Genomic DNA, 27,878 nt, shown 5'->3' on the forward strand with positions numbered 1-27,878 from the left:
CTTGCCTGGAGAATCCCATGGACAGAAGAGTCTGGGCTACAGTCCATGGGGTCACAAAGAGTCAGACACGACTGAGCAACTAACACACACACCCCTTCCTCATCATCTTCTATTACAAGATCCTATCACACCTGCCTTTCTTGAGACCTTGATTTGTCTATTATCTCTTTTCTACCCTGTGTCTTTAACTAACCTCTTTCTCTCTACAAGATACTTCACAACACGCCTTCAAAATAAATGAAAAGTAAAAATTCTGTCTTCATCCAACCTCTCCCTCCAGTTGCTTTACTTTCTCTACCCTTTCAACATCACTCGTCTTGAATCATATTCACATACTGTCTCATTTTTCACACCTCTTATTCATTTCTCAATCACTGTATACTACTCTGATTTCTTACCTCATTCCCCAGATCCCAGAGATTACCCTTCATCAATATCATAAAATACATCTATGCTGCTAAATTCAATGGAAGCCTTTCTTACTTGACCTCTTAGTAGCATTCTGAACATTCTTGGAAAGTAGGCTTTCCTGGAAATGCTCTCTTCCCTTTCCTTCCCTTTGTTTACACTCATCTTTTTTTTTTTTTCCTGTCTCACTAGCTGCTCCTTGCCAATCTTTTTCTCTAACTCTTTATCTTCTACTGATTTTTAAAGGGTTGGCTATTTGATAGCTCAATTCTGGGGCTTCCTCTTCATCTAGACTCTCCCCTTAGCATCAGCTGATTCATTTTATAGCTTGAAGTGTGGTCTACATTCCCATGACATTTCCTGCTCCTAGAATGAAGGCCTTGCTGAAACATAAAAGATCCTGAATGACTTTGTCTCCCTGCCTCTGTAGGTTCTACCCTAACTCTATACTCCAAACACGCTGACCCTCTTTCATTTCCATCACATCACCATGTTCCTCCATGTTCCGGGTCATTTCCATATTCTTCACCCACTAAATAGTATGGTCTACTCCCAGACCTCCCTAGTTTAGTTATCTGGCTTCTACTTATTCTGCAAGATTTAGCCTCCTTAGTACTTTCTCAGAGAAGCATTTCTCAAGCTCTCAGACTATCAGGCTCAATTCTTTTATAATTTCACAGCATAACATATCTCTCTAGATTATTATTTAGTTAATTATTTCCTTTAGTCCATCCTAAAGGAAATCAGTCCTGAATGTTCATTGGAAGGACTGATGCTGAAGCTGAACCTCCAATACTTTGGCCACCTGATGGGAAGAACTGACTCATTTGAAAAGACCCTGATGCTGGGAAAGATTGAAGGCAGGAGGAGAAGGGGATAACAGAGGATGAGATGGTTGGATGGCATCACCGACTCAATGGACATGGGTTTGAGTAAATTCCATGAGTTGGTGATGGACAGGGAGGCCTGGCATGCTGCAGTCCATGGGGTCGCAGAGTCGGACACAACTGAGCGACTGAACTGAACTAATTACTGATGCAATCATATAATATTAACTCCATCACCAGACATATTTTCTTGCTCCATTGGTTTCTGCCAAATGTTCAGTCTATAGTAGGCAGTCAATATAATCCCTTCATTCACTGAACAATCATTTTAAGAATCCTTCCCAATTTTATAAGGTATGGGTTTCCAACACATTGATGTACCTCTAACTGCCATCTTGATAATTAATCAGACATTACATTCATTTGTGAACACAGAACTCTTTGACTTCCCAGGAGTTTTCTAGAAAGAGCAATCCATATGGCATTTCTGACCCACTGTTGACCAGTGAGGCAGAAGACTAGGTCATTGCCCTCTGTGATCCTTAGAAGGGGCTCCTTGCCAACGTCACCAGATGTATGAGAGTAGGGTGCAGGGCAGGAGCACTAACTTGGTGATGTGTTGATTCTAGCAGGAATGAGGCCAGTTTCATCAGCTGCTGTATGGTTGAATTCCAGTGTCAAGTTCAAGATATGGCTCAGCATGGTGCTACTTGGTGTCTCGGCCAGCCCTTGAGATGAAGAAGCAGAGATAGCAGAGGTGGGAAGGCAAATTTACTTGGTGGCTGAGTGCATTTTATGAAAGGGAAGACTCGCCACCAGCCCCATAGTCTCTCCACATGCTCCAAAAAGCAGTCAAATAACTGACTGCCACCCTGTCTCCACTCTCTGTGGCTGAACGAGCCTACTTTATAAGGAATAGGTTTGCCTGTATTGTAGGATGGAAGGCCATTTTGCATCCAGGGTCCAAGAAACTGCTGCAAGGACCATAATTAGCTGACAGGCTCCAACTACAACATTTTGGGGGTCTGAAGCAGTGTTCACCTCTAAGCCACACTCTTCACGGGATTCTCTTAGCAAACAGATTAACTAACAGATTAATTTTACTTATTTTTTTTGTTTTTTCTAATTTTTTAATTGAAGTAGAGTTGATTCACAATGTTGTTAGGTTAGGTATTCAGAAAAGTGATTCAGTTCGATACACACACACATATTTTTTTAAGATTATTTTACCTTATAGGTTATTACAAAATATTGAGTGTAACTCCCCGTGCTATACAGTAAGTCCTTGTTGTTTATCCATTCTACATATAATAGCTTCCATATGTCAGTCCCAACTCCTAATTTATCCTTCCCCCACTTCCCTTTGGTAACCATAAATTTGCTTTCTATGTCTGTGGATATATTTCTATTGTGTATATACGTTCATTTGTATCATTTTTTAGATGTGGTATATTTATACCATGGAATATTTCTCAGCCATCAAAAGAATGAAATAATGCCATTTCCAGCAACATGGATAGACCTAGAGATCATCATACTAAATGAAGTAAGCCAAAGGCCAATATCATATGATATCGTTTATAGGTGGAATCTGTAAAAATGAAACAAGTTGTACTTCTGTACAAAACAGAAATAGATTGATTCATCTTAAACCAGCCCTCGTCCACACATTCTGGCTTTCCCTCAACAGAGTTTGGTCTCCCCCTAGTTTCACACGGTATTATTGTCACCTTCAGGCTCAGGTCATGGTGGAATCTGAAGTAGGGTCACATGTCTAGAGAATGCAATTCCTACTGGATCAGAATGAGCACCATCAATGCTTGCTCTGTATTTTAGGGAAAAGGGAAAGAGAATGAAGAGCGCTCATTCCCAAATCCTCCTCCAGGACATTTGAAGAAAGAAGTCCCCTAAGTTGCTCACCTTGGACTTGCCTTTCTTAATGGCTGGTGGTGATCCTGAGTTTAACTTTAAGCTCGCAAATCTACAGTCATCCAAACCTCCAGAAATCTGTGCTCTCCCTAGTGCTGCTTGTGGGAATGGCTGAAGTCTTTTCATCCTGCTGATTCTTAAATTTCAAATTAAAGTAAAAAAGTGCTCATTCAGCTAATGGCAAAGTTTCCCATGAGATACATGGCATTCGCAGGATATTCTCAGAACAGAAACCACATCAAATTTATATCTCTTCTATTAAAAATTATATCAGGATCATTTCAGTCAAAATTTAAGGAATCAAATTCATATTAGCCAAGCCAAAAAGAATAAAGGAATTTATTAACTCCAAAAACAAGGAAAATCAGTGGCTACATCTGACTTTGCATATTATTTCCTATTAATGAAGCAGGAAGCCTCCAATAGCCTTGGTTTACCTAGTCCTCACAGGTGGTGATCTAAAAAGAAGGAGCTTATTTTGTATTATATCCAGTAAAATAAGAGGGAGACCTTGAGCTATGTGCCAGCTTGAGGTGTAAGCCCATTTCTGAAGCAATCACTATATCTAGGTAGTAGAGCTATTCTACACAGAAAATATTTGCAAAATATACAATGGATCAATAATATAAATTATTTCCTTCAGAGCATTTTTTAAAACTCCTATAAATTAATAAGAAAAAAAATGACTAAAGAGGAAAATAGACAAAAGTCACCAAAGAGGAAAATGAAAAACAAATATATGAAAAATTCTCACTACCAACAGTAAGACTGGAACACAAGTAAACTAAAACAACGCCATACCCTTTTTATTCTACTTAAACGTGAACATTCAACAGTAAGTGTTGATGAGATTGTGGGGAAATGGATTCTCTTATACATTGCTGAAAGTGAAAGTGAAAGTCGCTCAGTTGTGTCCGACTCTGCAACACCATGGACTGTAGCCTGCCAGACTCCTAATTCCATGGAATTCTCCGGGCAAGAATACTGGAGTGGATAGCCATTCCCTTCTCCAAGGGATCTTCCCAATCCAGGGACTGAACCCAGGTCTCCCCTACTGCAGGCAGATTCTTTACTGTCTGAGCCTGAGGTGTGGTTAAATATACCATTATACATCCATGATTTAGAAATCTACATAGCCAACAGAAGCAATGAGATAGTGCTATATATTAACGATGTAAAAGTCTCCAAGACATACTGTTCTGTGGGAAAAGGCCATTTGCCTAGGAGAATGTTTTGGAAGAATCTGCTGCAGCTGACAGCTCTGACAGCTCATGACTGCTGACTCAGCGGACTCATGAGACCAAAGAATAAGAGAGACACCAACACAAGCAGAAAAAACTCTTAAAACCATGCAATAAGTGCAATGAGAGAGAAATGCACAATAGAACAGAGAAGCCTGGAGGAGGCAAACCTAAGGCAACTCTGGGAAGATGTAGGCGTTTTAGTCTGGAATAGCTCCCAGGAGATAGTGATCAAGTTAAGATAGGTAGGAACCAGGTGGAGAGGAGGAGAAAGCACTCCAAGAGGACGAAACAGTAGGAACAATTCATGGAGGCTTGAAAGCTGTATTCAGTGAACCATCAGTAGGTTGCTACATATTAAAACGGAGACAGGGATTGTAACAGAGGCTAAACAGATAGGTAGGGTCCATCAGGCCTTCTTTTGTTATATTAGAGAGATTTGAATTTTTTTTATGTGATGAAGAGCCACTGAAGACTTTTGAGTAGGACAGGTGTTCTAAAAAGAGATTAGTTAAAGTGTTAGTCACTCAGTCGTGTCCCACTCTTTGTGACCCCACGGACTATAGCCCATGAGGCTCCTCTGTCTATGGAGTTCTCCAGGCAAGAGTACTGGAGTGGGTAGCCATGCCCTTCTCCAGGGGATCTTCCCGACCCAGAGATCAAACCTGGGTCTCCTGCATTGCAGGCAGACTCTTTACCCTCTGAGTCACCAGGGTAGCCCGAGAGGACAGTGAGACACAAGGCAGAGAGAACGGATAGGAGGTGACCACCATCGTTCCAAGAAGATGAACGTCTGAAAGGGAGGCTGGGATAGGCTGAGAACAGTGAGAATCAAAGGAGGGGAGGAAATCAAGGCATATCAGGTTGGTACAATCTGTAGGAATTAATTATGGGATGGATGCAGGTGGGGGAGTGAGAGCTGGGGAGGAATCATGCTCAGATACATCCAGAGTTCTGAGATAAGTGCAGGAGAGATGATGAGCTGACTCAGAAGATCAGGAAAACTATACCTCAGGGAATACAATGATGGTTACAAAAGGCATCTGGTATTGTCCTTCTGCTACTGTCTTAAAAGGGATTCTAGAGGGATTTTCTTTCCCTTGTTCCTCCAGCCCTACACTTGCATTACTGGCCTAAGGGGATACTCACCAGCTGGCCGTGTCTATCATTACAGCTAAGTCTGAGAATTCCTGATTATACTTAGAGCCAGTGGAGCTGCTGACACAAACAGTCATTAGCAGACGACCCTTTTGGAACAAACTATGCTTTAAAATGTAAACGGTGGAGGCATTTTCCTTGTGTTGTCCAGAAAGAACTTTCTGCTGCCTGAGCCTGGATTAATCATGAGAGAGTTCGTCAACATTCCACTGGTACATATTCTTACTTTGGTTGCCTTCAGCGGGACTGAGAAACTTCCAAAAGGTTGGTTTCAACACTCTTGTCTCCTGTTGCCTGTGGCCGTTCTAAGGTGCATGCGTGTGTTCCTATCGTGACTGATTCATGAGGGCAGGCTTGGGTTTTACTTGGTGAAGTGGGGGTGCAGTATATGGAGAGGGAGAAAGCTATATAAATAAGCAATGGATGGATGGTCTCCATTCTACTGCTATCCATCCCCTGCATAAGCTCGACAATAAAAAGTTTAGCCATTCAGTGCATACAGAGTCCTCACTTGTAAGGGAAACATTAACAGGTAAACTGCAAGTTATTGAGGTCAGTTTGTTTATGTGTATGTCAAACTTCAGGGTGGTCTAAATGGATGATGAAAACCTTTTTACATCAGGTTTGCCAGGAATGTATCAGTCCCACTCCCAGACATCCAGAGTGTTTGCTTCTGAACAGAAATCGCTTCCATTTTCAGTTTCAGCTTTGCAAAACTCTTAATCAATATTTGAGTTCCTCCCAAATAAAAATTAGAGAAAGACGCACACAAGTTGCCTATAAAAGTCTGAAGAACAACGGGTTCACCATAGGAGGCTGGAGTCATGATTTGGTTTGGCAAGAGACCGTGAAAAGTTTTTTTTTCAGAGGCTTTGGAATGTACCGGAAATAACACCACCTCAGAGGAGAGGAAAGGAAACAACTTAAGAAACTGACAAACACCTGTTGCAGTAGCAAGAATGTCCACAGTTTCTGGCCAGCATATTATGAAACTGAGACTAGTGTATTTCAAATCAGGAAGAAAGACAGGAAAATAGGTGATTTGCAAAGTGACTGAGGGCTTCATTGAAGTCTTTTTACAAAGACATGGGAAAGCAAATGGAGGAACATTACAAAGTTTTCTGATTAAACGGACTGTTGTTTAGCAGCCCAGTCATGTCCAACTCTTTTGCAAACCCATGAACTGTAGCCCGTCAGGCTCCTCTGTCCGTGGGCTTCTCCAGGCAAGAATACTGGAGTGGGCTGCTGTTTCCTTCTCCAGGGCATCGTCCCAACCTGAGGACGGAACCCTCGTCTCTTGCATTGGTAGGGAGATTCTTTACCATTGAGCCACTAGGGAATTAAACACATTACAGTAAAGAGAGTTCTGTGAATTTATGACACATTCAAATGAATTATTTTCCCTTCATATTACTTTACCAAAGAACCGAATCGGTTTGTATTGTGTAGATAAGCGAAGGTGGTCATATTGTATGTTAGATGGAAAACATAGCGTAGATTTTGTGGTTCACTAGAATTTTTGGAACCACAAGGTCAAAATTCACATACTAAGAAAATAGAGCTTTCTTCACCAACAGTCTGATTTCATAGATTTATGTTGTTTCATTGCTTTCTTTTTCTATTTTATCTGCACAAAAGGGTATCTTTCAATGCATTTAAACTTTTGTCAACTAATACTTTAAGGTACCTCCAGATAAAAAAGAATCTATATCTTTTCAAATAGCTAATAATAGCCAGAAAGACTTAACATTGGCTTGAGATTATTTTAATGCTTCCTGATCATACAACGGATGTCCAGAAGGGCAGTACCTGGATGTTTGGACTTATGGATTGTTGTAAATTTATTTCCGCTATTCTAAACCATAAAGTTACATATAAATGACATGGTTAGATGCTAAAATGTACTGAAATCCAGTCTTACAAGGAACACAACAATTGATTTTCTAATTCAAATTAGAATCCCATGTGTGAGAAAAACCAAACCCAACCTCCTAATTTCTATCTAGAAAGAGATGATTTGTAGTTTTCAAACTTTATAGGTAAAGCACACTGTTTCTATTTTGAAAAGTCACAAAATATATTGGCATAAATGTAACAAAGCCAAAATCCCGAGCTCTAAATAAAATAGCCAGACTGTTACCCTAACTTTGTTTATTTGTTTATAGTTTATTTACTGCTTTAATTAGATTGCAAACTCAAAAAATTAAAGCAATATTTTTGCCTATCCTACTCAAAGAGAGTATTTGAGTATTATTGAAAAAACTAAATTAATATGGGTTTAACATCAGCCTTAGCAAAAACACCAGGCCTGGAAGAGCAAACATTTATTAACTACACTTACCAGTTCTGAGAATAAACACTATCATAAAAATGCAATCCTTAATATTTTACATGTTGAAGTGCATGGAATATGTTGGTACAAAAAACACATTAATATGCGATTATTTTAGTACTATTAACAGTAATGACATTATGCTACACAAATTTGTGTAGATATCTATTGTCTTCTCTATTCTTGGCAGAAGGCAATAATGCGAAGAGGTTTTTTAGGTGGTACCCCCTTTTCCTAAGTCCTTTATTGTGAATGAATCAAGACATCTGCACTATAATATATCATAAAGTAAACTGACACAGTTAAAATAGTGCAAGAGTATTCTGTGGACTCTTTTCCAATCATCAGCATATGATTTCTTCAAGAAAATTAATAACCAACTTTGTAGAATAGCTTATTATTATTATAGTTTTAGTTTAATTTAGATTCCTAATGTTCAAAGACAAAGGGAACGTTCACTGTCTTTCTGAATCATTTTTTCTGGTGATACTTTCAATCAAACCACAAGGAGGAGGATTTTATAAACAGTCATGTATGAAAATAGCCAACATTTCATTGAACATTTGCCTTAACCACATTTTTCAAAAATATTTAACACTTTATCAGGAAGTACTAAGTGCAGAGTGGGATTTTCTGTAGGAGTTCGTGAAACAACTTTGAATCTGTTTTATGCACAAAGAACTCCTGTCCAAATTCCACTCTTGAAATTATCCCATTACTATCATCCCTAGAAGTTCTTGAGTCTTAAGTGATTTATCTTTAGATATATGTTAGTAATTTCTTCTAAATCATATGTACACAGGGATAGGATTCACAGATTCAACATATGACTAAGTCAGAACGGGCATAGCTGTCACTGAAATCCGGGACACCGAGTACTGGATAATGTTTTATATTGACAAACACTGAAAGAGTGACTCATTCCATATTTGGGGAAACAACAGTTGCTTTAAATATTTTTGACTTTAAAGAACAAAGTGCAGAAATGGCAAGATTTTTACCACAGATCCAGTGGTGAAGTGGGCAACTTCTCGGTGAAACAGGACATGCAGTTATATTGGGGGAAAGTGATAAGTGAAGGATGAATAGAGGCCCTAAAGGAAGTGATCCCATTCAGAGAGATGAGAGCCGTGAGAGATGAGAGAATGTAGCAGGACCCCATGTCCATGCTGGGGCTGGGGACGGCACCCCCATAAGTGGTCCTGATCTTCACCCTTGTATTACTTTATTCAACAATAACTTTGTGAACACAGGAGCAGTGAGGACAGCTGGTTGGATTAGTTCAAGACTGGTACTTTCCAGGGTCAGTGCCGCTAAAGGACTAGAGGGTAAGGGAGCTGAGATGATATGGCAACAAAGCATGCAGTCTAAGCCAAAAAATGCAGAAAGTGAAAGGAGGATACTTCAGGCCTTGAAAGGAATGTTAAGATCAACTTCCTTTTTCCAGTCCCCAATGCCTTTTGGTGTCTCTTTCAGGAAAAGACGCCTTCACTGTGAGCCTCAGTTTTCTCCTAAGATGAAGTACCTACCAGTGTTCAGCTTACAATGTTATACCCTAGGCTGAGGACTGTCAACGACTGGTGAAATGACCCCGCCTGGGGAACAGGCACATTTTAGATGAGTCCCTATGAAATCATGCCTTCATACCAAAGGGATGCCCCTAGGAGAGGTCATTTCAGAAATTCTAAGACTGACCCAGAATTCCTACTTTCCTGTCCTCAGTGTCATTTCTGAAGGCAAAGACCAAGAGTATGTTCTGTGACAAAGAATTAATGATATGCCATTAATAAGTGACTAAACACAGCACAGTAACTACTGAGATTATCAATGAACCTTATATACGTTTCAGAGACTTCATAATAAAACAATAACATATTTGATTACATCACCAGAAGTATGTGTTTTTTCTAAGATATGACAAATGATGAGCAATACTGAATATCCTCTTTCTGTGTGGGATTTGAAAATTTTCTAATACCCATGTGTTTTCTCATACTGAAAAAACAATACTGTATTCATGATGCTAGAAAAGCATGAATATGTTCCAAGTCTGAGCCCTAATTTTACTAGAACAGAAAGGAGCAAATACACCTGACTGTTTGCTCAGTTATTTGGTTATGTCAATCCACAAATGGTCAATCTGAAGTTGGTATGGCAACGACGGTGTGTTACAGTCCATAAAAGGATAACATTACAACTGTCTCATCTGGCAGCCAGTATTTGAGTTCAGTTACTCTTTGCTTACAGAAAAGCACTGTGTTCATTTTTATGTATTTGTTGTTCCTGTGGTCCTTGGAAAGAGGGGAGAAATAGTGTCCCAGTTTAAATAGGCCCTGGCTGAGATGAAAGCTGGACAGTATAAAGAAAGCAGAGACAGTCTGCTGATTCTATAAATATCATTAACTACAACTATGTGATTGTGTCAGTAAAAATTTAAAAGCGATTGGTTTGGATAATTTTGGACTGTGCGCAAGGTAGGCTTAACCAACAATATTTTGCTTATAGAAATTGATATTAATGTCAGTCTTATTTTTTCCCTTGTCTGTGAATAACTAGTACTACACCGAAGACATGGTATAGCTTAGAGTTAAAAGATAAGAATTTTAAATCAACCTTTTGCCCATGAAATTCAGTTCTATCACTTCCTGCTGTTATTTTATTTAGATAAGTGACTGAACCTTGCATACCCTTCATTTCTCAACTGCAAATGAGAGTAATAATAGTATCTGCCTTTATGCTTATTGTGATAAATAAATAAGATCATGAATGAAAAGTATAACTCGTGGCTGATGGCAGGTTCTTAATTTGAGATGTTAACCTTATTAAAAACACAATCAAACCTCACATAAAACCATCATGCCACTGAACACTATGGGAACCTGTTCTTAGTGATAACTCATATATTTCTCCATGTTTCAGCTTGTCAAGACATTCCAAGATTTATTTCTTTGATTTTAACTGACCTCAACAGAGTTTGTGCCACCTCCCTGGAAAGATAATATCAATAGTATATCTGCTTCCTCTGTCACTTCTGGATCCGCATATTGAATGAGAAGAAACTAACGAATCAAGTTTGGGGGTTTTAGTAAAAATAATACATGGCATTAAGAATGATAACTGAAAACACAAGATATGCAAAAGTCTAAGAGAGAAAGTCACCCATACTTTCAGACTATTAACACATTAATACCCTAAATAATAGATATAATAAGATTGTTTATGCAATTCTGCTGCCTACCAGGAACTGTTATATAAACAGGATGCTATTTATACAGTCATTGCAAATGGTAAGATTTGAAGATATTGATAATGTAGAATATGCTCCTGGGTTAATGCCTCTCTGAGGGAAAAAAAGGCCTGGATAGGTTGCCTTTGTTGATTGCTGTAAATGCAAATGCTTCAATCATAGCCAACTTCAAGGTACAAACAAAGACTGGGTTGGGAGATGCACAGTAGCACAGCTGTGGATGTCATTTCTACAGATATTAGATGTAAACAACCCCAATAACATGGATAATAGAAAAATGTAGTAAAATAATCAGGAAGTGATAAATGTTGAGTATTACTTCTTTGTTTTTAACATAGTTATTTTAAACGTAAATTTATATAATTTAGTTTTAAATAATGACTCTATTCAATTGCCTTGTTAAATTTCTGAAAAATTAACACATGACACTTGCAAGCCAGTAAAAGCCAGTTCCAGCAGACCACAGTAGCTGTGAGCCTCTTTTTCCACTTCTGCACAGTTAGGAGTACAATTATTCTGTTTTGTGCAGTGAAATTCATCTATTACCTTTCCATTTTGAGATTTTCTTGGGGGGATGCTTAGTTGCTCAGTCATGTCTGACTCCTTGCTACCCTTTGGACTGTAGTCCATCAGACTTCTCTGTCCATGGGATTTTTCAGGCAAGAGTACTGGAGTGGGTTAGCATTTCCTCCTCCAGGGGATCTTCCTGATGCAGGGATCAAACCTGCATCTCTTGTGTCTCCTGCATTGTAGGTGGATTCTCTACCCACTGAGCCACAGAAACCAGGAGAATAACTCAATAGTTCAGGTTTCTGTCTCTAAATTATGGAATAAAATAACATGGACTACTCCCTAGGGGCCAAGAACAATGTTAAATGCATGATGTACATTTATTTACTGTACGTAATCATCATGTCAAGCTTTGGTCAGTTCAGTCGCTCAGTCATGTCCGACTCTTTTGTGACCCCATGGACTGCAGCACACCAGGCTTCCCTGTCCATCATCAACTTCTAGAGCTTGCTCAAATTTATGTCTATTGAGTCAGTGATGCCATCCAACCATCTCATCCTCTGTTGATCCCTTCTCCTCCAACCTCCAATCTTTCCCAGCATCAGGGTCTTTTCAGACGAGTCAGTTCTTCACATCAGGTGGCCAAAGTATTGGAGTTTCAGCTTCAGCATCAGTCTTTCCAGTGAATATTCAGGGTTGATTTCCTTAAGGATTGATTGGTTTGATCTCCTTGCAGTCCAAGGGACTCTCAAGAGTCTTCTCCACCACCACACTTCAAAAGCGTCAGTTCTTCAGTGCTCAGCTTTCTTTATAGTCCAACTCTCACATCCATACATGACTGCTGGAAAAACCATAGCCTTGACTAGACAGACCTTTGTTGGCAAAGTAATGTCTCTGCTTTTTAATATGCTGTCTAGGTTTGTCATAGCTTTTCTTCCAAGGAGCAAGCGTCTTTTAATTTCACAGCTGCAGTTACCATCTGCAGTGATTTTGGAGCCCAAGAAAATAAAGTCTGTCACTGTTTCCATTGTTTCCCCACCTATTTGCCATGAAGTGATGGGGCTGGATGCCATGACCTTAGTTTTCTGAATGCCGAGTTTTAAGTCAACTTTTTGACTCTCCTCTTTCATCAAGAAGCTCTTGATGTCAAGCTGATGCAATGGTTTTATCGTTATCTCTGTCTACAGCTAAAGAGGCCAAGGCAACTAGTTAAGCAACCCAGTGGAGATGGGAAGTGATGGAGCAGGGATTTGGATTCAATCCCTGGGCTAGAGCTTCTCACTGTCTAATTCCTGTTTTGTTGTTGTTGTTTAGTCACTAAGTCATGCCTGACTCTTTTGCAACCCCATAGACGGTAATCTGCCAGGCTCTTCTGTCTGTGGGATTTCCCAGGCAAGAATACTGGAGTGGGTTGCCATTTCCTTCTCCAATGCAGGAAAGTGAAAAGTGAAAGTGAAGCTGCTCAGTCGTGTCCGACTCTTTGCGACCCCATGGACTGCAGCCCACAGGCTCCTCCATCCATGGGATTTTCCAGGCAAGAGTTGGGCGCCATTGCCTTCTCCATTGGAGCCTATGACTTCATTATAATATCTCCTGGTAATACTAATTTAAGTTTGAGTGGTTTATATTGAGTCTATATTTATTAAATTATCTATTTATTTATTTAATTTGGCGTGTTGGGTCTTAGCTGTGGCACTTGGGACGTTTCATTGCAGCCCGTGGACTCTATAGCTGTGGTGTTGCAGACTCAGTGCAATTGTGGTGCGCGTGGGCTTCAGCTCCCCAGCAGCATGTCGGATCTTAGTTCCTGGACCAGGGATTGAAACTGCATCTCCTGCATTGCAAGGCGGATTCTTTAACTACTGGACTACCAGAAGTCCTGAGTCTGTATTTTTAAATAATTAAATGTCTTGATTGTTATCTTGTTGATGGATTGTTTCTTTTATCATTAAGAAGTCTTTCTTCACTCTTCAAATGCTTATCACTTTATATTGAAGTTCTTCTTATATTAGTACTATTACTCCACTGCTTTATCACTTTGAGTAGTGTTTACTTCATATATATTTTCCATTCTCTTTATTCGCAACATTTGTTTTAAAATAATTAGATATGTCTTTTGTGGGTTTTAATCACGTATCTGTCTTTCTACAGATCAGTTCATACCATGGGTGTTTACTGTGATTTCGGATGTATCTGGGCATGTTTATTACAAATTAATTTGTATCTTCTGTTAACCATACCCGTTCTTGACTCATTTATCCTCCTTTTCTGCTTCTTCATTTTTTTTTTAATTGATGCAGTTTTAGTTCCTTTTGTTCTCCTGCTGCTTTGGAAATTTTGATTTTTAACCTATTATTTTGATGGTAAGAATAATGAAATTTTAACAGTATGCCTCTAACTTTATATTATCTTCCCACGTTTGTAGTTATTCAGTATTTGTCATCTTCCTGCTTACAGAAAAGAACTTAGAATGTTTTAACAATCTGATGAATTTCTCCCCTATATTTTCATCTTATAATTGTTTACCTAGAATTCTAGTTCCACTTTTTTTAATATAAAAATTACTGAGCTTTTAAAAAAATATATTCCACAATATCTAAAATTGCAGTTATATTTTACCACCATCTATGCTTACTATGTGGAGAAGGCAATGGCAACCCACTCCAGTACTCTTGCCTGGAAAATCCCATGGACGGAGGAGCCTGGTAGGCTGCAGTCCATGGGTTCACTAAGAGTTGGACATGACTGAGAGACTTCACTTTCACTTTTCACTTTCATGCATTAGAGAAGGAAATGGCAACCCACTCCAGTGTTCTTGCCTGGAGAATCCCAGGGATGGGGGAGCCTGATGGGCTGCACAGAGTCGGGCACGACTGAAGCGACTTAGCAGCAGCAGCATGCTTACTATAGTGGCTCAGTTGTAAATAATCCTCCTTCCAATCCAGGAGATGCAGGTTTGATCCCTGGGTCAGGAAGACCCCTGAAGAAGGAAATGGCAACCTGCTCCAGTAGTCTTGCCTGGAAAATCCTATGGACAGAGGAGCCTGGCAGATTACAGTCCATAGGGTTGCAAAAGAGTCAGACATGACTTAATGATTGAACAACAACAAATGCTTACTATAGTTTCGTGTCCCTGGCCCCTTTCTTTTGGGTACAAGTTACTTCTTACAGAGATTATATACTTTTGGTAACTGTTTCAGAGAAGGTTTCAGTGGTAAACATTTGTCTGCATGTTTATTTTGTCTTCATTTTAAAAAATGATTATCTAAGTTGGCTATAGAATTCCAGGCTAGCAGTGATTTTTTTCTCAACCTTTTAAAACTATTACTCCAATGCCTTTTGGTATCAGTTGTTGCCAAATAATACCAAGTGAGCCTAACTGGAATTCTTCTTAAAGTAATTGATCTTTTCTTTCTAGTAAGGTTTAAGATTTTCTTTATCTTTAATTTTCTACAGTTTTAATATAGTGGATCTAAGAATGAATTAATTTTTCTTTATCTGGCTTGATGCTTGATGGAAACTTTCAACCTGAATATTCTACTTTATTTTTCAAGTTTGAAAAATAATCAGCAATTTACCCCTTTACATTTTATTTCTATGCTATTTCTTCTATTTTATTTTTCTGGACTTCTATTAGAAGTTTATTAATTTTTGTCCATCTTTATGTCTCTTAACTATTAATACTTTTCATTCTTTATTTCTTTGTACTGCATTCTGTATATTTTAATGGTTATTTTAGTGCAAAGTTGGAGGAGAGGGTGGGCCTCAAAGCCTAGATATAAAACATAAAAGATGTCATCTCACCTAAAAATTCTTCCCTCTTCTTTCAGTTATTCTCTTCTCAATCTTTAAAGAAAATTTATGCCGTTTATAAAGGTCTCAGAAATAGAGTTTGGTTCATTTAAACAATACATTAGTCAATGCGCTAGCCCTCCGGATAGAGAGAGGTCTGAGACATGGTTCCTGACCCAAAGGTCAAGGTTTTTATAACTTAGCATGGGACAGAAACATAAACAAATCATTCTAAGAGCATGTGTGTGGCAAGTGCTAGAAGAGTGACATAAATAGGATGACCCAAGGTTAAAGAAAACGGTATTTGGTTCTATGTAACAAGTCAGGGAGATTGGGAGGAGACGATACTTGAACTGGACCTCGTGAAAAAATTTACACTCACAAAAGAGATAAGGGTTAAATGGGACCTTCAGGCTCTGAGTTTACTGAGAAGATAAGTTTCATTTAGAAACTGAATGCATTTTTTCCCCCTACAATGATGTACCACCTCACACGAGTCAGAACGGCCATTGTCAAAAAGAATCAAACAATAAATGCTGGAGAGGATGTGGAGAAAAGGGAACCCTCTTGCACTGTTGGTGAGAATGTAAATTGATACAGCCACTAGGCATGCATTTTCTATGCCCAGTGTGCCAGTTTGCTCTTATTTCGTGGAGTTTTCGCCCTCTGCGTGTATGCTAAGTCACTTCAGTCATGTCTGACTCTTTGTGACCCTATGGAGTGTAGCCTGCCAGGCTTCTCTGTCCATGGGATTCTCCAGGCATGGATACTGGAGTGGGTTGTCATGCCCTCCTTCAGGGGATCTTCCCGCCTCAGGGATCAACCTGCGTCTCATGTCTCCTGCATTGGCAGGCAGGTTCTTTATTACTAGCGCCACCTGAGCATCAGTGTATAAATATCTATTTGAGTGCATGCGTGCTAAGTCACTTCAGTCGTGTCCATCTCTGTGCAACCCTAAAAGGACTGTAGCCTGCCAGGTTCCTCTGTCCATGGTTTTCTCCAGGCAAGAATACTGGAGTGGGTTGCTATTTCCTCCTCCAGGGGATCTTCCTGACCCAGGGACTGAACCCTCATCTTTTACATCTCCTACATTCTTTACCACTAGTGCCACCTGGGAAGCCCCATCTATTTGAGTTATTGCTTTCAATTATTTTGGACATATGTATACCCAGAAGTGAAATTTCTGGATCATATATTAATTCCATGAACAGAGGAGCCTGGTGGGCTACAGTCCATGGGGTCACAAAGAGTCAAACACAACTCAGTGACTAACACACATATTAATTCTCTGCTTAATTATTTGAGCAACCACCATCCTGCTTTACACAAGTGGCTGTGCCAATTTACTTTCCCACCAACAGTGCACACAGGTTCTAATTTTTCCACATCCTTGCCAACATCTATTGTTATGTATTTTTTGATTTATAACCATTCTACAGTATGTGAAGTAGTATCTTAGAGTGGTTTTGATTTGCATTTCCTTAAAGGCTAATAATGTGGAGTACCTTTTTATGTGCTTGTTGTCCATCTGTATATATTCTTTGGAGACAGGTTGATTCAGCTTCTTTGCTCATTTTTTTTGTTTGGGTTATTTGGGATTATTTGCGTTTATATAACTGAGTCTTTTCTAATCCGCTTGTAGCTATGTGGATCCTCTATAAATCCAATGAAGCTTCAGCTTCAAAGCCTCTCATTTGCAAGAGCTCCCTTTGAAGACCTCCAATGGTCTCTAGCAAAGTGTTCATATTGTATTCTATTGAATAAAATACAATATGAACAATATACATCAACGTATTTTATTGAAATTTGGGAAAAATGATTTTTAAACAGGAATTGTTAAGATGGCTTTCTCTTTTCACACTAACTTCCCATCAGTGACACTTTTCTTCCAGTTGATTGATATGAGAGAGGCAATAGATATTTTATATACATAATTTTATATATTTTTTCCTAAAAAGGATATCTAAATTATATTAACTCTGGGCTTCACAAAACCAGGCTCTGCCTCCACTCATATGTAATAAATTCTAAGCCCAACTCTCCTGAGAGCCTCCTCTTTCGATTCTCAAATGCTTAGTTTGAAAGCAGCAACAAAATCCTCTGTATAAAATTCTTCCTCCCTTTTGGCAAATTTTTGCTACGGGGCAACATCATTCTTATTCAGGTCCATTGTGGCCTCTGACTGCTTACAGTGAAAGTGAAATTTGCTCGGTCGTGACTGTTTGTGGTCCTGTGGACTATATAGACCACGGAGCTCACCAGGTTAGAATACTGGAGTGGGTAGCCGTTCCCTTCTCCAGGGGATCTTCCCAACCCAAGGACTGAATCCAGGTCTCCTGCATTGCAGGTGGATTCTTTCCCAGCTGAGCCACAAGGGAAGCCTGACTGCGTACAGAAGGGTTAAGAAGCAGCACTGCAGAGTGCTCTCCTTTCACTTCTCCTCTCCTTTCAGCCCCTGTCATCACCACTCCTCTTGAAACAGTGGACGCCTTAGTTGAAGAAGTTGCTACTTTCATGTGTGCGGTGGAATCCTACCCCCAGCCTGAAATTTCCTGGACCAGAAATAAAATTCTCATTAAGTAAGTATTCTGCCTTTTTTCACCAAGAATGACCAAGGCTGCCTTGGGATTTATCTTTGTCATAAATGCAATCACAGCTCTTGGCAGTACTATAGTTCACCTTCTAGCATATTTAAAATGTAACTCCCACATTTCATAAATGTAAGATCTGAACATCAGTGAGGTTAAGGGAGTTGTCCAATGTAAATTGATGTAACTGATATGGCAGAGTCAGGTTAGGTCCTAGAGGAAATTTCACAGTAATTAGAAAACACCATGGTATCCTAACTCTGGGGGTACATGTTCCAGAACATTCTGGGGAGTTAATAGGGACCAGCCTCATTTCCTGTACTTTCAATATTCCAGTCAAGTCATGCATGTTGTCTAGGAATCTGACCTCTAGGTAACCATTACTTTTTCTTTTGAAAGTCAGAAAGGACTCCTGATGTGTATAGTGAGGTAACCTCTCAAACAGTAAAATTTCTACTGGGCATATAAAGGTTATACTATCCTTTCCTCATTACAATAGCTATCTGACCAAAAATACTCCAAAATATCTGTAACAAAGAGAACCATGAGCTTTGTAGAAGGCCACATACCTTGAGTTAGGGCTAGAGTGTTTAACTGCTCCATAGGCTGGGGTCCATGAACTTGGATGGGGAAAAATTATGTGTTTGTTTTCACTAAACTCTAACTGAAATTTTGTATTTCCTCCTACTATATGTGCTGTAATGTGGGAAATTACCCTGGGCTCTGGAAGACTTCAAGTAACTCTATCAGGCAAGCTATCTCAGAAATCCTGGAATAGGAGGCTTATAAACAAAATTAAGATGCTTGAAATACAGTTTATTAAATCAATTTAAAATACCCAATGAAACAAAAAGACAACCTACAGAATGGGAGAAAACATTTGCAAATTATATAACCAATAAGGAGTTAATATCCAAAATACATAGACTGCTCCTACAATTCAATATCCAAAAATAAAAACAAAAAACCTACTCAAAAAATGGGCAAAAGAGCTGAATAGACATCCTTCACAAAGACATACAGACAGCCAACAGCCACAAAAAAAGATGCTCAACATCACTAGTTATTAGAGAAACAACAATGATATATCACATCACACCAGTTGGGTCAACTATCATCAAAAAGTCTACAAATAACAAATGTTGGAGAGGATGTAGAGAAAACGAAACCCTTACACACTATGGATGAGAATGCAAGTCGGTGTGGCCTCTCTGGAAAACAGTATGGAGGCGTCTCAAAAAGCTAATACACGTACTGTATGATTTAGTCATTCTACTCCAGGGCATAATCCAGAAAAAGAGGAAAACACTAATTTGAAAAAGTACATGCACCCCAAATTCATAGCAGTACTATTTCCAATAGCCAAGACATGGAGGAAACCCAAGTGTCCATAACAGATGAACAGGTAAAGAAGATGTGGTATAACAATGGAAGCTTGCTCAGCCATAAAAAAGAATGAAATTCTGTCATTTGCACCAGGGTGTATGGACTTAAGAGAATATTATGCTTAGTGAAGTAAGTCAGAGAACAGCAAAGACTGTATGCTACCACCCACAGACGGAATCTAAAAAGTAATACAAATGAATGTATGTGGAAAACAGAAAGAGACTCACATAGAAAATAAACTAATGGTTACCAAAGGGAAGAGTGAAGGGGTGTGCAAATTAGGGGTATGGGATTACGAGATACGTGTGTGTGTGTGTGTGTGTGTGTGTGTGTGTACTGTCACTTCAGTCATGTCCAGCTCTTTGCAACTCCACGGACTACAGCCCACCAGGCTCCTCTGTCCATGAGATTCTCCAAGCAAGATTACTGGAGTGGTTTGCCATTTTCTTCTCAAGGGGATCTTCCTGACCCAGGGATCCAACCTGCACCTCTTCCAGCTCCTGCATTGGCAGGCAGCTTCTTCGCACTAACACCACTTGGGACTGCTATGTAGAAAATAAATGAGCAACAGGATATACTGTGTAGCACAGGGAACTATAGCCACTATCTTGTAATAACTTTTAATGGAGTATAATCTGTAAACATACTGAATCACTAGGCTATGTACACCTGAAACTAATATAATACTGTAAATCAACTATACTTCAATAAGAAAGAGGAAAATAATTTATATTTTGAAAATTATAAATACTATGTCCCTCACAATCTACAAGCAATTTATATACTTTAAGCAGCAATGATACAACAGATTATAAATCTTGAAAGTTTCTATTTCACAGAGTGGCTGGACTCTTAGTCCACAAGCACATCTGCAAAACGTTCCAATATTCACATTTTCCATGCAAACTTAAACATAGCAAAAAACAAAAGTAAAGCAAAAATTACATGAGAGTTAGTATCATGGCTATCCCCAGTTATTTAATGCGATTTAATGAACTACCCAGTGATTATATCATCCTTAGTCACATAGACCAAAAATCACTGTATCTCTTTTCCCTCTTTAAGATCAGTGCGTGTGGGGACCATTCATCGAATTCAAAATCAAGAATCCATTTCCTTTACATTTTTTGTTTTCAGGTTATATTACTTTTTCCCATTTCTACTGTAACAAATTACCATAAAATTAGTGGTTTGACACACACAAATTTATTATCTCACAGTTTTGGAGTTCAGAAGTCTGAAATCGGTCTCTTTGGGCTAAAATCAAGGTGTTGACAGGGCTGCATTCCTCTGCACGAGAGGAAAATCTGATTCCTTGCCTGCATTTCTTGGCCCTTTGCTCCATTTTGAAAGCCAGCAACTGCATAACTCCAGTCTCATCACATCTCGTTCTCTGATCCTCCTGCTTCCCTCTCTCATCTTTTAAGGACCCTCACTGTTAGGTGGCACGAGTGCTTAAGAATCTGCCTGCCAGTGCAGGAGACGTAAGAGATGTGGGTTTGACCATGGCTACCCACTCCAGTTTTCTTGCCTGGAGAATCCCACGCACAGAGAAGCCTGGCAGGCTGCACTCCTGGTCAATAGGTTGCAAAGAGTCAGACATGACTGAAGCGACATAGCATGCAAGCATGCATGATTACATAGGGCCCATCTGGATAATTCATGATACTCCATTTTAAGATTCTTGACATCTGCAAAATCCCTTTTGCCAAGTAAGGTAACATATTCACAGGTTCTGGGGATTGAGACATGGATCTTTGAGGGGGGGGTTACTCTGCTTAATATATACTTGTTGCATAAAGCATTTTTATTTGGTCATAAAACTCACTTTTAGGTTGACATTTCCCCTCATATTTCTTTCCATTGTCCTAATTCCCTTCTTAACGATCTTGCATTCCATTTAGTGAGATAATGTATGTAAAACATAATTTTTACAGTTTGAGCCTCTTTTGCTCCCTATGTATCCCACAGAACTAGAATTGTGCCTGGCACTTGTTAGGCACTCAACAAACATTTGATTAATAAATGAACAAATACTTAGTCAACTGTTAGTTAATTCAATATATATATATATATATATTTTTTTAACCCTTCCCTTTTTTTCCATTTTTTAAATTGAAGTATAGTTGACTTGGGACTTACCAGGTGGCACAGTGGTAAAGAATCTTCCTGCCAATGCAGGAGACACAAGAGATGCAGGTTCAATCCCTGGGTCAGGAAGATCCCCCAGAGCAGGAAATGGCAACCTGCTCCAGAATTCTTGCCTGGAAAACTCCATGGACAGAGGAGCCTGGTGGGCTATTGTCCAGGGGGTCACAAAGAGTTGGACAGGACTGAGCAACTGAGCACAGCACACACATAGTTGATTTACAATGTTGTGTTAGTTTCAGGTGTATGGCAAAGTGATTCTGTGTGTGTGTGTGTGTGTGTGTTTGTATATTCTTTTACAGATTCTTTTCCATTATAGGTTATTATAATATAATGAATATATTTCCTTGTGCTATACAACAGGTCCTTGTTGTTTATCAATTTTATATATAGTAGTGTGTATCTGTTAATCCCTTTCTGCAAGTCACATGTATGTGTGTATTTGTGTGTTCATTATCTAGCTGCTACTCCCAGTAAATATGCGAGAGGACTCATATCTTGGGTAATGATATACTTTCCTAAATAAAGTAAATTTTACGTTGGGTGGATCCTATCAATAGACATCACCTTTCAAAATTATTTTTGAAGGACTCAGCACTGCTTTGATTACTGCAGCCTAGGAAAGATTAAAAAATGTTAGCTTTCTACTCCCAAATAAGCTTATTCTTTTACTCAGAACTTATTCAAGTTTCCTCTTCCCTTTAATCTGCTTCATCCACTGGTAAATCATCTGCTGGATCATATAATCATAGTAAAAAAAATCACAGATGGGGACCTAACCTGCCATAATTGTCTGTGACCCACAGGCTTTTCGATACCCGGTACAGCATTCGGGAGAATGGTCAGCTCCTCACCATCCTGAGCGTGGAAGACAGTGATGATGGCATTTATTGCTGCATTGCCAACAATGGTGTGGGAGGAGCTGCCGAGAGCTGTGGAGCTCTACAAGTGAAGATGAGTGAGTGGGAAAGAGAATCATCCATTGATTTCTAAGCTGACTTGGTACACTTTGAAGCAGAGAGTAAACAGAGCCTCCTGCATATCTGGAGGTTGGGCAGCCAGACAAGTTCAAGTTCAAATCACAACCTTGAGACAGTTCCACACTTTTTATTCCTGCCATCACCCACCAGCCTACAGGCAAGCCTCATCATTTTCTGCCTTCTCCCACTTTCTAGCCTTTTTTATGACTCTTTATTTGCACCACCATGAAATCTTTCACCAGGAACTCCTCTTTAAAATCTTTACCCTATACCTTTAATTTAAAACAGGTTCATTACAACCAGACACCCTTTTAATCTCTAACCTCTTTGCAGACACTTATTCTACCCTTTTGCCTTATTTCAAACTTTATTTTTTTGAGTGACTTTTTAAACTTGAATGACTTTTCTGTTTAAAGGGAGGCTGTTTATTTCTTACCCACTTCAAGTTAACAAGACTAGCAGGTACTGGGGGTTCATTGCTACTTTTAAGCCATTATATTTTGTATTTCTGTGCATAACTTTTCCTTTCATGAAGGCTTATACCATTTTGACCAATCTCTCTAACTCTATCCATTATCTACTCACTTTGAGGTCCTCTCCCATATTTCTCAAGGATTTTGATTCCAGATTTATTATCTTTCTATCCACTCCTATTCCTGCCATTATCCTAAGGGATTTTATCAGCCATGAAACAGAACCACTATTCACTTCATCCTATAGTCTCTTGACCTTTGCAAGTCCTGTGATGTTAAGCTTAACTCTTTTTCAGTCTATCCAATCTATGATCTTGGTACCCCAGGAAATAGACTGTATTTCAAATATTAAACCCCATTAGGTCACATCCTGAACATGGACGTTTCTATTTCCAGCTCTGTCTGATGAGAGAAGTGGTTTCTCACACTCAGGACTTGCCTCCAAACAGAAGGGACAAATTTATCAGTCTCTTTCTCAGCTAAGAACAGAGTCCAGCTCCCTCGTGCCCTTCTTTCCACTCCAAACCGTCACGATCACGGTCATGCTCCTGCCCCTCTCTGCTCTCTGTTTCACTAACCCCCCCAGTGGACACTTCAGTCAGTTCTCTCTTCACTCCGTTCTCTCTCCTACCTGGTGTGGCGTCATCATGTAGACCTTACGGCTAAGTCGCTTCAGTCGTGTCCGACTCTGTTCAACCTCATAGACGGCAGCCCACCAGGCTCCGCCATTCCTGGGATTCTCCAGGCAAGAACACTGGAGTGGGTTGCCATTTCCTTCTCCAATGCAAGAAACTGAAAAGTGAAAGTGAAGTCGCTCAGTTGTACTGATCCTCAGCGACCCCATGGACTGCAGCCTACCAGGCTCCTTCGTCCATGGGATTTTCCAGGCAAGAGTACTGGAGTGGGTTGCCATTGCCTTCTCCACAGACCTTACTAGCATCCTTAAATCTCATGAACTCTTGTGCCCCAACACCTGATGCTTATAAACTCTCAACCATATAATGACGTAACCTTTATTTTCTCCTCTCTGAGATCACACTATTGATGGGAAAAATCACAGAAATATGCATATTAGCACCATACAAAGGATGGTGGAATCCAGTTCACCTGTGACCTTTATTGTGAATTTTTGTTGTTGATTTTCATCACTATTTATTTCATCTTTTATCTTTCAGTTTTGTTATTATTGTTTTGCTGGAGGAAGTCACTTGCTGCTTCTTTTCAGTCTGAACACATGAGATGTATTTTATGAATGTTTGCATGGCTGAAAGTCTTTATTTTGCCCCCAATCTTGAGTAAATAATTTGTCTCAGTACAGAAGGGAGTTTTAAAAGGTTTTCCTTTAGGTTTTAATAGACAATTATTCATTGCCATATGACATTTTAGGTTGAAGATAAGAAATCTTTCTCTTATTTGTTTACACATACATCCTATGTTTATCCTGTTTTTTTGGATTTTTCTAATTCTTGAATTCTTAACTTTTCAAACTAACAAACATACAACAGGCTTGTGTCTTGTTATTTCTACGTAGTCTTAGGTGAGCCATTTTGCTCTAAAAACCAAAGGTTGGTTTTTTTTTTTCCCCCAAGTGAGCTACACCTTTTTTCTATTTTCTTCCTCTTCATTGATCTCATTCTTAAACTTTTAATCAACCAATATTAGGTTTCTTTTTTCAGTTTTTTCTAACTCCAAGTTTATCCTCATATTTTGTACATACCTATCTTGATATTCTACGTTCTAGGAGATTTGCTTGACTTTTCCTTCTATTTCATGTATTTGGTCTTCAATATTTGCTGCTATTCTGATGTTATCTTTAAATACTTTGACCTAAAAACCCATATTTTTAACTTCCAGGTGTTCTTTCTTCCCTGATTGCTCTGTTTTTCATAGCCAACTCTATGTGTTGCATGGTGCAATATTCACTTATCTAAGGATACTATTTATACATTTTTAAAAACCATTTTTCCCCCCTACTTTGCTTCTGTTTTCTTCATGCTAAGTTTTGATTTTCTTTTGGTTCTTTTCCTTCATGCTCGTGGTCTTTCTCAGATGCCTGTTAATCTTTTATGTTCATCACACCTAGAAATGATGTCCGAGATTAACTGTAATAGGTAAGTAGTGAGGACATCATGGGAAAAGCTGTTCTGGAGATTCTGAGAGTAAGTAGGTCAGGATGTACCCAAAAATAGGCTTTCTCTCAGTATGTGGGGCAGAAAGAATACCAAGTAAGGAAGAAGGGTCTATTTTGCTGATGAATGAAAGTGTGATTCCAAAGACAGAGCATGTTTAAGGATTTGACTGCTTTGTGGTACTACTTTTCCTTTGCATATTGTTCATTCTGGCAGTAAATGTTCTGGATTTGGGTTCCATCCTAACCCCCTTTTCTTCTTCTCTCCTATTCTTTCTTTCTCTTCTTTCTCTTTGGGAAAGCTCGCCTAGTGTGGGTACATGCTGGTGTGGCCATCCCAATTGTTATTTTGGAATGCTTCTACACTGCTTGCTAAGGAGCTGTTTCCTGAGACCCTCAAGGTCCCTACCCCATTGCTACTCCTACAACCTAGGACCTCCTTAGGGGCTCCTGCCCCCAGATTCTTTATGGTCCAACAACGAAAGGCTCAATTTTGGCATAGCAGGACACTTCCAGCATCCAACTTCAACAGAATAACCAGTTCTGATTAGTCAATGCTCATGGCTCCACCCGAATCATGCTCCCTTAGAGTGGGGAATCCATCACTCCACATCGGTACTCAATTCATTCCTAGTTTACTTCATCATCAATTCTCACAAAGGTTCTCCTGACCTCTGGTCAACAGATGGCAAAGATAACTTTTTCACTGAGGGAGATAGTAGTTATTTGCTTTAAACAAAGGTTTTCTGCCTAAGACATTACCTGTGACTCAGGTCTGCCATAGGGATCAGTTCAGGGAGCCCAATGAAAGGAATGAATAATACTGTCTTTGATTATATCACAGGCATATCAACTCCCAAGCTAAGCTTTGATCAGTAGCTGTATGACAACTCTACCCACAATCAAGGTGCCTAGTCATTATCTAAATGTACATAGTCATTGTCATTGATAAGAAGGAACACTGTGTGCTTTACATAGCAGGCAAAGTAACAAAGATGATATTTTCCTAAAACATGTTTAAAGCTTGTTATGTACTTTTGCCAGAATGCAGGATCATACCACCTGTAAATGGCAATCAATAACTAGATTAAAAATCCAACTAAACCATGTCCCCTCAACACTCAACACACACAAACACACACACACAGTTGAAGTAGAAGAGGAAAAAAATCTTTATCTCCTACTCTTCTATGTCAAAGCAACACATTGATTATGGCACATGACCTGAAAGAAGTAAAATGCATCCATTTCTCAGTAGTCTATCCTGCTAGACAGACTCTATTTGATAGCTCTCTATTTGATATCTGTAACATAAAATCCCTAAGGATATAAATTTAATTTTCACTATTTTATGAATGTTTCACATAGTAAAATAACTGGCATCCTGAACTTGTAAATTCTTCTATACATTAGATTTAATATCTTCTTCCTTTGAAAGCTCAGTATTGGAGACTAAAAATTAACTGACATAAACTATTTCTTCTGAAAAAATTAATTTAGGAGTGTTTCACAGTACATACAAGTTTGCTTTGCAGAGTCGAGTTACTCTGAATTGTATTACAGAATTTCTCTGATTATAAATATAGTAATATCTGATTTATTTTCTAGAGGACAAATGTATCTAGTTTTTAATCATCAAATTTAATGGTCAAATTAAGATGGAAACTAAAGGGACAGTAGGTCATAACTCAGAATTGTATACAAATGTAAACATATCAAACCTTTATTTTCATGTTTTCACGTCTATTGCTATGAATTAATGTGAGCTGTTACAGCAACAGCTTATTTTAATAAACTTTTTATTAACTATTTTTAAAAGTGCAGACCACTATGATAATTTCATGCTAATATGTTTATGAATTGATTTTTTTCAAATAAGATGAAACAGAGGTAATCTAAATTTAAAAAAGTTATTTCTGCTTGATATCCACTAAAAACATGGCTCAGCACTTGGTGAGTTCTGTATTATAATACATCTAAGAATATTTTTAATAGATATTAAGAATTAAGCATAAAGGTAGAGATTCTAAGTTTAGTAAATCCAAATTGCCATTTTAATTTTTTCCTTTATTTTCCTTTAGAACCTAAAATAACTCGTCCTCCCATAAATGTAAAAATAATAGAAGGATTAAAGGCAGTTCTACCATGTACTACAATGGGCAATCCCAAACCATCAGTGTCATGGATCAAGGGGGACAGTGCTCTCAGGGTAAGTGATGATTATGTTAAAACATGTATACACAACACATTTTCAAATACAACAATCCTTTGTAAATTTTCAGTCACACACTTAAAAACTTTTAGTATAAAATATTTTCCATGTACAACATTTTAACCAAACCTAAATATTTGAACCAAATCTAAATATTTTCCATGTACAATATTATAACCAAACCTATATATATATATATGTGTGTGTGTATGTGCATATATATATGCAAATTGTAAGGCATCCAGTTGGGGCTGAGAGGAGAGAAAAGAGATAGGGACCAGTAGTGTTAAGGGTGATAAAAGAGGCAGAACAAAGCTAAGCTAGAGTCTTCTTTGTTGGTTGGTCAGTTGGTTGGTACTTGAATCATTTATTTTTCCTTTTAACATTGAATCTTTGAGACTCAAGAGATTTTTTTTTAGAAAAGGAACTAAGCTTCAAGTTTTAGACCTGACAAATGGCTTCTAGAAGGAGAGAGAAAGAAATGAGATTTGGAAGAAAAGGAATGAGAATATTCTGGAG

General features: G+C 38.7%; 1 protein-coding gene across 4 annotated transcripts in view; it reads left to right on the plus strand.

Annotated features, from left to right (window-relative positions):
* The first annotated feature begins 5,748 nt into the window (after positions 1-5,748).
* The window catches only part of MUSK (muscle associated receptor tyrosine kinase), a 91,028-nt gene continuing 68,898 nt past the window's right edge, over positions 5,749-27,878 (plus strand). For all 4 annotated transcript variants that reach the window (XM_068974459.1, XM_068974457.1, XM_068974458.1 and 1 more), the window contains exons 1-4: positions 5,749-5,827; positions 17,897-18,023; positions 22,373-22,524; positions 27,229-27,356. In XM_068974459.1, the coding sequence (XP_068830560.1) occupies positions 5,749-5,827; positions 17,897-18,023; positions 22,373-22,524; positions 27,229-27,356 (486 nt within the window). The remainder of the gene's footprint in view (positions 5,828-17,896; positions 18,024-22,372; positions 22,525-27,228; positions 27,357-27,878) is intronic.

The sequence above is a fragment of the Capricornis sumatraensis genome, chromosome 6 (assembly GCF_032405125.1).
Source record: "Capricornis sumatraensis isolate serow.1 chromosome 6, serow.2, whole genome shotgun sequence".
NCBI lineage: Eukaryota > Metazoa > Chordata > Mammalia > Artiodactyla > Bovidae > Capricornis > Capricornis sumatraensis.